The sequence below is a fragment of the Ursus americanus genome, chromosome 3 (assembly GCF_024610735.1).
Source record: "Ursus americanus isolate L20-20 chromosome 3, mUrsAme1.1.p, whole genome shotgun sequence".
Lineage (NCBI taxonomy): Eukaryota > Metazoa > Chordata > Mammalia > Carnivora > Ursidae > Ursus > Ursus americanus.
This window is the reverse complement of record NC_142129.1, coordinates 40,667,741-40,680,988: the sequence shown is the minus strand read 5'-3', so window position 1 is coordinate 40,680,988 and position 13,248 is coordinate 40,667,741. Positions and strand designations below refer to the sequence as shown.

General features: G+C 34.9%; 1 protein-coding gene across 3 annotated transcripts in view; it reads left to right on the top strand.

Moving 5' to 3' along the window:
* The window catches only part of SEPTIN7 (septin 7), a 122,289-nt gene that overhangs the window by 96,604 nt on the left and 12,437 nt on the right, over positions 1 to 13,248 (top strand). For all 3 annotated transcript variants that reach the window (XM_087860908.1, XM_087860907.1, XM_045792873.2), the window contains 4 exons: positions 1,691 to 1,783; positions 2,893 to 2,989; positions 4,388 to 4,439; positions 9,131 to 9,256. In XM_087860908.1, coding sequence (XP_087717034.1) covers positions 1,691 to 1,783; positions 2,893 to 2,989; positions 4,388 to 4,439; positions 9,131 to 9,256 — 368 coding nt within the window. The remainder of the gene's footprint in view (positions 1 to 1,690; positions 1,784 to 2,892; positions 2,990 to 4,387; positions 4,440 to 9,130; positions 9,257 to 13,248) is intronic.

Genomic DNA, 13,248 nt, shown 5'->3' with positions numbered 1-13,248 from the left:
TAACATTTTTTGAAATGTAGTGTGAATTTCTGGAACTACACTTCTATACCAGTAGCCTATTTTTTATTTTATGCCAGTGTTACATTTTTTAAACTGCGGCTACTTTGTTTAAGTAGACTCCACTCCCAGCATGGAGCCCCATGTGCGGGGCTTGAACTCAGGATCCTGAGATCAAAGCCTGAGCTGAGATCAAGAATTCAGTGCTTAATTAATTGAGCCACCCAGGCGCCCCACACTGTAACTACTTTGTATAATACTTAAAAATAGATCTTAGAGTTAGTTATCTCTTAGTGTCTTTATAGTCCCCTTTGTAACAAGGTACTTTGTTTTTCCACGTTTTTCTATATGAATTTTAGAATACCTTGAAACCTGCTACAAAAACCAAAATCTAGGGGCACCTGGGTGGTTCATTTGGTTAAGCAGTCGACTCTTGATTTCGGCTCAGGTCATGGTCCTAGGGTCCTGGGATCAAGCCCCACATCAGACTCTATGCTTGGCAGGGAGTCTCATTGAGGATTCTCTTTGCCCCTTCCCCTGCTTGCTCTCTCTTTCTCTCTCTCAAATAAATAAATCTTAAAAAAAAACAACAACCCAAAATCTGTTAAGATTTGCTTTGAGATTATGCTAAATATGTATATTTTGGTAATGTTTTAGTTCATCATTTTTACTGTATGTATTTCTACTAGGAGTATATATTTATTTATTTTACATTTACTCACGCCCATTTTTATTTTGTAATGTGCTTTTTTTAAGTTCAAATACTAATTGTTCCCCAAATCCAATTCAGATAATGAGAAGGGAGAAGATTTGTTCCTAAGTACTGCTGTGCATAATCTTTAAGAGCCAGACAAATATATGTTTTCATTTGTCTTTTTATAAAAACAACCAAAACCTGTGCCAATATAACTCCCCTTCTGTCTTGGTTTGTATGTATCTTGATATGGAATTACACTAAGAACTTAGGGATAAAAAAGATGAGTAGGATCGCCTGGGTGGCGTAGTCGTTAAGCGTCTGCCTTCTGCTCAGGGTGTGATCCCGGTGTTCTGGGATCGAGCCCCACATCAGGCTCCTCCGCTATGAGCCTGCTTCTTCCTCTCCCACTCCCCCTGCTGTGTTCCCTCTCTCACTGGCTCTCTGTCAAATAAATAAATAAAATCTTAAAAAAAAAAAAAAGATGAGTAAACAATAATGTCTGCTTCCAAATTGGTCATATTGTAGTGGTTGTCCTTAAAAGTGGTTCTTAACTACAGGGTGCCTATCAAAATCACCTGGAGAACTTTTTTAGAATCAGTTATTGGGGGACGCCTGGGTGGCTCAGCTGGTTGAGTGCCAAACTCTTGATTTCGACTCAGGCCATGATCTCAGGGTCTTGAGATGGAGTCCTGTGTCAGGCTCTGCTCTGGGCGTGGAGCCTGCTTAGGATTTCCATCCGCCACCCCCACCCCCCGCGCAGCACCCCCTGCTTGTGTGCGCTGTCGCTCTCTGTCAAATAAACAAATAAAATCTTTAAAAAATATATTAAAAGAGAAAAAGATCAGCATAGTTCTTTGCTTTTAGTTTTGCATCACTGAAAAATAGTAAAGAAATGGGAGCTGAGGAATCAGGAATTTAAGAGGAGTATTAATACAAATAAAGCTAATCTACTAATTATGTGTGGTGCTCTTTTGCTAACTTCCTCTTTCATTTTAGATAATGAAAGAAATCCAAGAACATAAAATTAAAATATATGAATTTCCAGAGACAGATGATGAAGAAGAAAATAAGCTTGTTAAAAAGATAAAGGTAGGTTTATTCCCATATGTACACTAAAATGTTTTAGGGCCTTAAAACCACTGAAATATCTGCTGAAAAGATAAAAAATATCAGTTTTAAGTAGTTGGCTTACAAAATGAATAGGAAGATTATTCACTGTTGAATTCAACTTTGCAATTAACTTTGTTGATTGGCTGTTATATGTAATAAGACATGGAATAGAGAGATAAATAGCATAATCTCTGTTTTATAATCTCTGTCTTCAATTTTCAGTTAACTGGTTTTATATTACGTAATTTTCCTCCTTAAAAAAACAAGTAATGAGAAAGGAGGATTTGTTCCTAAGTACTGCTATGCCTAGTCTTTGTTTAAGAGCCAGACAAAAATGTTTTCTTTTGTCTTTTTTTTAAAAAAAAAACCAAAACCTATACCAACATAATTTTCTGTTTTTTAATTTATAATCATTCCTAAGTACCCTGAACCTAAAAATGATGTATTAATTAATGGCATTATCTAAGCAAATCTTGAAATAATGAAATACATATACCTGATCAATGAAGAATTTCTATGGTTTTATAAAATAGTCATATATTTTATATATTATTAAATATTTCTGGAAGCTACAAGAATTTTGAAAGATTGTACTCTGAATTAGTCTAGATGAATACAAATCCAATCCCCCAGAGCTGGAGTTCCACAGGTAGAGTTTAGCACATATAATATTCCCTGCTTCCAGGGCTATTAGGGTTGATTTGTGATTAGATAGGCAGACTTGTCACAAGCCTCATTTTTTCCCTCTAACTGCTAGTATGTTTTTTACCCTTTTAATTTTTTCAAAATGGGACGGTTTCTTTTGGAGATGATTTTTTTTAACAGATACTTTGATGAGTGGAGTATATATGCTTTCGTATTCTTAAATTTTCAGAGAAAATATAGTTTTATTCATTGTTTACATTGATGAGAATACCGTGTAATGACAATTTTAATAATAAATAGTAATTGTGAATGGCCTATAAAAGTAAATACAGAAACTGTCAGGGTAGTTTTTTTGGTAATGTGTTGAGTAATGTAAAGTTCTTTATTCTTGAATTTGTGAGGACTACAGAGATATATTTGAACAAGAATACTTTGTTTTATAGGACCGTTTACCTCTTGCTGTGGTAGGTAGTAATACTATCATTGAAGTTAATGGCAAAAGGGTCAGAGGAAGGCAGTATCCTTGGGGTGTTGCTGAAGGTAAGATTTTCTTCATTTGGTAAAAAATTTGTATTTCACATTGATATATTCTAGATTTTCAGATAGTTCTGTATTCAGTTTCATTTAGCCTCATATGGTCATAAGTACATTCCGGTTTCTCAGACCTTGTGTTCTATCAAGTCAGGCAAGTATGTGTTAAATCCTAATTGTAGTACTTTCCGAGTCACTTGTCAGTATCCTCCAACCCATCATTAAATCTACTCCTGTTTTCTTGTTTGAAAACATACTTACAGTGCAAGAATTCTTTACCTGGGGCCCAAAGGTTGCTAAGAAGGGATCTAATAAATCTTCTGAAATTGAAAATAATTTCAGAGAAAAGGACTCTCACTTTTATCTGAGTCTCAGACGGGTCTGGGACCCTCAAGAATAATTGAGAACAACTTTCATTTTACGCCAAATTAAAACATTATTTCATAATATCCTTTCCTTGGGATAAAAGTCATCTTTTCTTGGCATCACATCTTTAGAGTAAAAAAAAAAAAAAAATTCACTGTTAAGAGATTACTAATTTTTTAAGGAGTTTTAAATACCGGTAAAATCTTAGTTTATAGCATCAAACCTCGGAAGTCATCTTGGCAATAGACACGTTTCCCCAAATTTGTGTTTATTGTATCGGTTTGACCTAATATTTAATCTTCTGTGTTATAGTAACTTGGAACCAAGATTGAGTCATGATGTTTTATCTACTTGTTGTTATTAGTTTGAAAAATTCTGTAATTTTTAGCAGGTTGTTCCAAGTTACTGTCCTTATCAGCAGTTTTCCTTATCAGTGAGAGACTGTACTCGTTCCCATCTGTCATCCCCTGGTAACCTTCAGTTGCTGAGCTGAGGCTTTAGAACTTTAAAATCCCTTGGAAATATGTGCTGATGAAATTGCTTTGTTTCTCCAGTTTTAGTTACCCCCCCCCCACCAGAATGTTGTTATTAGTGATTCATTTTTTAAAAATAAAGAACCTGAAGGTTCTTGACTCACGTTTTTATTTTGGCCACCTTAAGGAGGCTTTTCTAAAGTGATTCCCCCTCACTCCAACACTAAGGTTTTAAAATACATTTTATTATGGAATAAATATAGTCTTTTACAAATGAATACACCATCTCCCCTTTCAAAATTTCAAAATTGTTTGTTAATGGAGAGCTCATTTATTATTGAGGATTATACTACAATAAGTAATATTATAGTACACTTATTTGGCGTGCCCTTAAATTAAGTACTACGTTACAGTGTTTAAACTGCAATGAAAAGTTTTGATCTAATGAAAAGTTAATGAAATTTTGCATATTCTCTCATTGTTAACCCCCCCAATATTCTGTGATATTTCCTTTGAAAAGACTTGGTTTAGTAGAAATAATGTGTGTGTTGTTTTTTTTTTTTAATAGTTGAAAATGGTGAACATTGTGATTTTACAATTCTAAGAAATATGTTGATAAGGTAAGTTTGAGCAGTGATGAAAATAACAAGTGTTTTTCTTTCTCAAAATAAAGTTGGATTTATTTTTTGACTTCTATAAATATAGAAGCTGATTTAAATTGGTATCTTCATTCTAGCACTCAGGTAAGCACTGCTTGGAGACAACTTGGATTATTTTGCCAAGGTTTTAAAGTTGTTAGCAAAAATACAAAGTAAGCTGTGTTACTAGAGATGTATAGGAAAATGAGTCTCTCTATTGTTAATAGTAAAAGAGGAAAGGAAAAGAAGAGGCTTTTGCTCTTTCATGTGAAAAACTTGGGAAAACTATGGAAGGGAAGGCTAGGTTTTGAGTCAAAGGCTAGATTTTGAATGTTAAGTGGGGCATTTTTGGTATTGGAATACAGTGAACAAAACTGATCTTCCTCCTAGGCAAGAAAACATTACTTCTAAATTGTACCTTGTGCAGCTGATGAAAGAGAAGGAAAGTCTGTGAGAGTAGGACAATGAGCTAATCCTGATTAGAGGATTTGGGACTTGAGTTAAAAAGGCAGCAGCAAAGAGGAAGCCAGAGACATTAGTGGGCAAGAAACAGAAAGGGCATCAAATGAACTTTAGTGTTTTCATGTTGAGATAAATTCCTTCCTCTTGCCACCTCATAACCCTTTCCCCACTTCTCTCCAGCCCCATCTTGCTTGCTTCTCCAGGCTGTCACCACATATTCCCTTCAACCTCAATACACAAGAGTTTCCCAATACACAACAGTATCTTTATCTATGTTGATGTATTAACATGCATATTGATGATAATTGGAAGTTACAGAACAGTGAGGTTACTCTTATGAGTGAGGGGGGAATTTAAGTGAGTCAGACTGCTACCTCAAGAAGTACACTAAATATCAGTAAAATTTGAAATCAAAGATATTACCATGTAATTAGTCTTTGTTAAAGAAGCTTATAACCAGGTGTTTTTGGTAGGAAGTAGATGATAGGGTTGATTCAGCAGTTGGGGTTGCCAGTCCTCACACAGTGAAAAAACAGACGCATACGAGAGGGAGAGGGGTCATTTGTCTCAGCTTTGAGAATATAGCATTTCAGTTTCCATTATGAACTGTTCCCCTTCTCTTCCATTCTTAAGATGTAACTTCAAAAGAACTAATAATTGCTTACAACAGTATATATGTAGGGAATGTTTTATAAATATTAATTGTCAGTGCATTCTCTCTGATATTATTCTCTTCCTCAATTTTAAATCCCCTATGCAGCTTGCCCAGTGCTTGACACAGTGGTATTCTATAACTTCGTCTTGTATATTTTTAAAATATGCAATCAATAATTGCCTGCATAGCTAAAGTACTATAGAAGGGAAGGTTAGTTACTGAGCCAGAAGCTATACTTTGAACATTTGAAGGTGCATAGCCTGGCAGCTGGTGTGTAGTACTCACTAATATAAAAGGATTACAGAGCAAATGGACCATTCCTGCCCGAGGTTTAAGCATAGGAGAGCTGTAAGACAGTCTTACATGTATGAAAATACAAAAAATTCTGAAGTTACATAATATAAAGCAGATATGTGCCATGAAATGAATACTTAGATATGTTAAAGGAATTCAGAGTAAGTGGTATATTTCATGGAGTGGGTCAGATAAGAAAGGGTTCATAGAAATAGATGTCTTAACATAGATTAGAATAAATGCAGTCATTCAGTGATGATTGTTTGTGAGATTGGGAGTGGTCCTGTTTAATATTTTTATCTCTGAGTAGGATGAAGACCTTGCTTTCAGCTCCTTAAGGTAGATGGTTAGGTGATCTTACTTAATGAGAAATTTATTTGTTCAATTTGCTGCAGCACATTTGTTTTTCTTTCCTAAAGCATAAATGTTCACTTTGCTTGATGGTTTTACTTTGCTTCTTCTCACAAGTTTTCATTTACAGTTTTTACATTTAAGTGTGTAAAACATCCTTGAAGAGTATTATAATCTGAAAATGAAAAGCTTGGGGCACCTAGGTGGCTCAGTCAGTTGGGCGTCTGCCTTTGGCTTATGTCATGATCTCAGAGTCCTGAGATTTAGCCCCACATCGGGGGCTCCCTGCTCAGTGGGGAGTCTGCTTCTCCCTCTACCTCTCCCCGTCCCCCTTTCTCTCTTTCTCTCAGCTAAATAAATAAAATCTTTAAAAAAAAATGAAAAGCTTAAGAATATTCTATTACTTTTCTTTTTAAGTTTGGAGTAGAGGTAAGAAAGATACATATTTAATGTAGCTCATGTCTTTAAAGGTACCTAGTAGATATTTAATAAATACTGAAAGGAAGGAAATAGTAACACCAGTATTCCAGATGTCTATAAATTCCAAGTAATTGATATCTTGATTAAATCAGATTAAAGTTAGGAGTGGTTGCTTGTGTGAAAGACCCAAGTTCAAGGAAGTGTCATTTTGCTCATTAGGAGAACTGGCTATTGCAAACAAACCAAGGAAGACAATGGAAAGGGAGAAAACTTGATACAGATATTTTCAAGGTGTGGTGATGGACAGTGCAGAAATCAAATAGAGAAAGAAAACAAAAGGAGAGAAGAGAGGGCTGTGATATCAGCAGGGGGATGTGGACAAGATGAAGAAGTTCCTAAAACTGGAGAAAACTATTGCTAATTATTGATTTTAAGAGTGGAGGACTGAGTCAAATCTTAAAAAAATAAAGTGAAGCATATTTAAATAAGTGGAAATAAAGCCTTTAATAACCTGAAAAAAAATCAGAAGTAGGTAATTATAAAGAAGATTTTATTTTAGTGAAAGGAAAAAATCTTTCATTGTCTGAAATGTTAGATAGCATTAACAAAAGTAGCTTAAACAATAAGTCCTCCTTATTTTTATTTCATGCATCTTGTATTTCAGCTATTAAGTGTTCCACCTCAGGTCCTTTAGTGATTTTTCAGTGATTCACTGTTGAGGTAATCTATATGTAAAATTACAAAACACTTATTTTATATTGGCACAGTTACTTGTTTTTATTCTCTACTTAGAGTGGTAACAGTAATTTATTCCAGAAAATCAAGTGTTTACCTTACCTCAGCTTTAATATTTAGTTACGGATTAAGGGCCTTTTTTTTTTTTTTTAATTTATTTTTTTGACAGAGAGGGCCCAAGTAGGCAGAGGGAGAGGGGAGAAGCAGGCTCCCCACTGAGCAGAGAGCCCAAGGCAGGGCTCGATCCCAGGACCCTGCAATCATGACTTGAGCTGAAGGCAGAAGCTTAACCGACTGAGCCACCCAGGCCCCTCTTAAGGTCCTGTTATGTGCTGTCTGTATCAAGAGTACAAGAAGTGATGGCAAAAATGTTTGTTATAAAGGGGAGCTTACAGTAAAATTGAAGAAGTTGTATGGTGTTACCCATAACATATACAGGTACCAAAAAATGCGTGACAACCAAGGAGAAGATTGTCACGAGTTAGAGTGACTTGATTTCAAGGCTGGAAAGAGAGCTTTCAAACAGTAGGACTTAAATTTGAAGAGTCAGCGACAGATTAGCGTGAGCTATTCACTCTCAGCCAGTGGATATGCTAGGAATAAGGAGCTGCCTGACTTGACTGAAGTGTAAAGGGATAGTGGCCATGGAGAAGATAAATTCATCAAGGAACAGAGCATAAAGGAACATGAGACTTGTGGAAAACCCAGACTTAAAGTACTCCTTAGGATGAGTAAACTGTCAGAGAACTGCATGGAAATGTCTGTTAATAGGAGATAAATTAGAGTAATTGAAGATCACTTTCTGTTCACAATGGAAAGTAATAGTGAATGTTTTCTGGATATCAGGAAGAGTAAAAACAGTACACCTCAGGGCGCCTGAGTGGCTCAGTCGGGTAAGTGTCCAACTCCATCTCAGCTTTGGTCTTGATCTCAGGGTTGTGAGCTCAAGCCTTGTGATGGGCTCCACACTGGACGTGGAGCCTACTTTAAAAACAAAAAACAGTACACCTTTTTGTTTGCTTCCTGGAAGGGAGGTGGAGGATGACAGAGGCAGGCACGGATGATATGAGAAAAGAGAGAATCAGACGATACAGAGTACTGCCCCTCCAGGTGTGTCCTTTCCCTGATTTGGTAAAGGATATCATAGAGCAGCTCAGTGTCTTTAGCTTTTAGAATCATTAAGGAATGAGGAAATTGTCTCATGTATTGTATAGTTTATTTCATATATGTATTGATTTTATATATAATAGAAATACTGTGAGCAAAATTCATTTAAACAAAATACCACATTCATTGAACAGTTTGAAGAAGCAGAATTTTACTCTAAATTATTTTCCTCAGTTTGAATCCAACTTGATAAGTGATCTAAAGTGTTCACATGTATTACCTTAGTAAAAACTCAATAATAAAGACAACCAGTTTCTTTTAGGTTTAATGAGTTTCGGCAAGAGCTAATCTCCTTTCTCTAGTAAAATAAAATATATACTATAAATACTCTTCTGAGAAAATGGGATCCTTTAGTAACTGCTTTGAGAAGATTTATAACTCTTAAACTCTCGTTTGGAACCTAAATATCTATTGGTTTCAAGTTTAGCATGTATCTTGCTCTGCCTTGAGCGTAAATGAAGACAGAGGAATGCTCTTCCTTAAGAATAGTCTTTTGCTTGTTTTAAGTCTAGAAATTTTTGTTTTGGTAAAATTTTGAATTTAATCAAAGCTTTCTTCATAGAAGCAAACTGTTATTTATTTATGACAGAACACACATGCAGGACTTGAAAGATGTCACTAATAATGTACACTATGAGAACTACCGAAGCAGAAAACTGGCAGCTGTGACTTATAATGGAGTTGATAATAACAAGAATAAAGGGCAGCTTACCAAGTAAGTATACATTGTTTCCTCCAGAAAATGTATCATTTATGTAGTAAATAATCATATTGTTTCATCTTCATCAAATTCTTCTTGGCTACTCAATAGAAAATTGGGATAATATTCTTTATGCACAATAGCAGAAATTTATTGTTAAGCATTGTTTTGGCAGTTTTATATTTTACTGTTTGTCACAGGAAGTGTTTTATTACCTTGTTCCTTAAGTGAAAGAGCCATGCATTCTCTTCTGGTCATTTGCCATCGTATTTGTAGTCCATATACCACACATTTAATAGATCCGCAATTAGAAATCAAATGGCACCTTTTGCAAATACGTTTTTTGAAGTTTTTGTTTTAATTCCAGTTCGTTAACATACAGTTTTATATTCATGTCAGACGTACAATATAGTGATTCAGCAATTCCATACATCACCCATTGCTTACCATGACAAGTGCACTCCTTAATCCCCATCACCTATTTCACCCATCCCCCCACTCACCTCCCCTCTGGTAAACCATCAGTTTGTTCTCTGTAGTTAAGAGTTTGTTTCTTGGTTTGTCTCGCTCAATCTCTCTTTCTTTTTTTCCCTTTGCTCATTTGTTTCTTAAATTCCACATAGGAGTGACATCATGTGGTATTTGTCTTTTTCTGACTGACTTATTTTGCTTAGCATTATACTCTTTAGCTCCATCTCTATCGTTGCTAGTGGCAAAATTTCATTCTTTTTTATGACTGAATAATAAACCCCTGTATTTTTTTTTTATCCATTCCTCTGTGGGTGGACACTTGGGCTGCTTCCGTATCTTGGCCATTGTAAATAATGCTGGTATAAATGTAGGGGGTGCATGTAACTGTAAATACTTTTTTTTTTAAGGGAAGAGAACAGTTACAAGATCTCTTAACCCATTTTACTTTTAAGATAGACATCCTGTATTCTCTTTAAGGAGACTAAATACAGAGCTTCTACCTTTTATCATGTCTGTTTTGAATAAACCCTTTAGTAGTAGAGTTTTCACTAATACTGCATAGAAACAAGGGACAGGACCAAACAAAAGGAATATTTAGGTGAGTGTAGTCTTGGTTACCTTCTCCATCCCTATTCTGTATTTCCAGGGAGTAAATTAGCTTGAGTTTGGATTTCTTCTCTTGGTTGTTGAACTAGTACGAGTGACTGACAGGTGCGTAGCTTTGCCTTACTAAGCTAGTATATATCTCAAGCTGTGGTGGTTTATGATGGGGTAGGAAAATGAGATGTGTGAGGAGGCCTGTGAATTAGCTGTTACAATTCTTGGTAACAGTACCTGTGCCCCATTTTCCCTTTATTTGGGACTGTTGAAGATCATAAATATTAATGCAAACCATTTTAACAATTGTGTACATTTGTAGCCAGATGTTATCTACTGTTAGAGGATAATCCTGAAGGATCATCTGTACAAATAATGGAAAAGGCAAGTTTTGAAAAATAGCAGTGTAGTACTGTGTTTTATAGTGGTCAGCATTCCTTATATTGGAAAAGAAGAGTGTTCTTTTTTTCTTTTTTAGTTACATCTCCACAGTGGCCCTAAATTCCAGAAGAAAGCAAACAAAGCATTAACAGTCACTGGCAGGCACAGGCAGTTCTCTTTTAAAACTGATCGTAGATCTAATTCTATGTTTATTTCCTTCTATATTTTTCTAATGATGTTGGGGTCATAGACCCTTTGAATTAGATTTCTTCTTATATTGTTACTTAATTTTGAATTTCTCCTTATGCTATTAATATGCTTATATTTGAGGAACTTTACTGATCAATTCCTAGGTTTTCTGGTTTCAACAATCTGCTGAGAGTGATTGTTAAAAAGGTAAATTTCTAGGTTTAATCATTGGCAGAAATTCTGATTCAGTAGATGTGGGTTGGACCTAAGTACCCTGTATGGTCTTGATACAGGTGATTAGTCAATGTATACTTTGCAAATCACTGACTTTTAGGAATTTAGGAATGCTGCTTTAAAAATTGATTTCGTTAGTATTTCAACATGTGTTTATATTTAAAATACAAGATTCTATTTGAGGTAAGGTTCAGTGCATTAGAAAAAGACTTTTATCTATTTCTTTGTAGCAAAATTTGTATCAGGCTACTTTATTTAGCACAAAAACATAAGGATCCATCATAGTACATATTGTTCATAATTTCCTAATCCATTTTAAATGCATTTCACTAGCTTATGGACTTTTTAACTGTTTAAAAGAAAAATGTGAGTAATTAAAGCCACCGATAATTTTATATGTGAAAAGGAAATGTACTGTCAGTACCTATTTTTCACTAAATGTCTGCAGTTAGTGTTTGATTTTTTTCTTCTACACATTTTTTCATGTCCTAGAAATAAAGAATTGTTTACATATTTCAAATATAAGGCTTTTAAAATAGTGCTATTGCGATATTTCTGCTGTTGGATTCAAGTAATGCAATTCAGAGAAAAATAGTAAACCTTACAGTGTTGTTAAAAATTCTTTTACATAAATAGAATTCCAGTGTGGATTACTTGAGTTAAACTATATAACCCACGCAAAAACATAAAAAGTAGAATACTGTTGGATATGTGTTTTTTAATGAAATTAATCACATCCAGACTTTGTGAAAATGATAAAAATGTTTGTACTGCTAAAAAGCAAATTGCCCCAGGTGTTAGTATAATATTTTGTGTTAATAGTCAGTAGGAAAGTATGTTTAAAGATTGGACCAAATGGAGAATGGCGTGATTAGAATAGATATTGATATGATTTATTACATTAGGTTTTTACTACTTTATTGAATAATATACTGAATCTGAAAGAAGTCACTTGGAAGTTTGATCCATTGGTTGTATCTTACATTATCTCGAAAATGTTAGCAATTTCAGAAAGCATTTCAGCTGAATATTTGTTGTTTAAATCAGTATCAACAACTTACGGTGCTTTAGCTGATGTTGAAGTGCTATAAACTAAGGATTCCTCCCTGCATAACTGAAAAGAATGGCTATTATTTAAATATGTGATACAAGCAAATATGAGTTTAGGCTTCTTAGTGATGTTCTAGTTGTATTGCTCTCAAGGGACTCTTCCCTCCATAGCAGTGTATCCTTTGATAATAGTCACAGGAAGAGGTTGAGGTTGTGGGGGGGTTTGGAATGGAAGAGGCAGAGTCATTAAACAAAAATTGCCACTTCTCCAACCACCTCCCTCTACTATGAATCTGAACTCAGAGCACCCCCGCATGGACCCAAATACTGCATTTCTAACACCTAACATCACAGTTCGCCCTTAATAGAAGCATTTTTAATACTGGAAGATACACTCTGTGGGATTATGTTATAGTACTTTGATTAATCACTGAGGGAGATTGCTCTCCTGTCACCTGGAGGTTTTTACACCTCCAGATACACCTGGCACAGTGTACCTCAGGTAAGGGCTGGTTAAGAGGGAGTAGGTCTGTCTTCTTGAAAGTGAGAAATGGGCTATCTGTAATTTGGAAGTTTTCAGGCAGATCACTTTAGGCAAGACCTTGTATAGAAATTGATTCTCTTACAATTGCACAGGCTCAAGTAATTCTTGGAAGACTTCATATAAATATAGAGAACCCAGTTTGAAGACCACTGAACTGGACAATCTCTTTGGTCCTTAAAAAAAGAAAGGTGGTCATTTTATCACTTCATCACGTTGCATGGTCTCTAAATAGCATCTGCAGGCAATTTGAAGAAGAAATAAAATTGATAATAAGAACATTTACTTATCTACTGATTGCTAATGGACCTATGTTTTTTTCATTGTCCTCACACAATATTTATACATATACAAATCTATTAAAAATTTACAGTCATATTAACCTTTGTATGGCAGTATATACTCCACAATGTGCTAATCACAATTTAGTTTTAGAGTATAAGCTATTTTTTTAAGTATTAGGTAGTGAACTAGGTTAATGAATCCTTTTTTTTTTTTAAGATTTTATTTATTTATTTGAGAGAGAGAGATTGAGAGAAGGAGT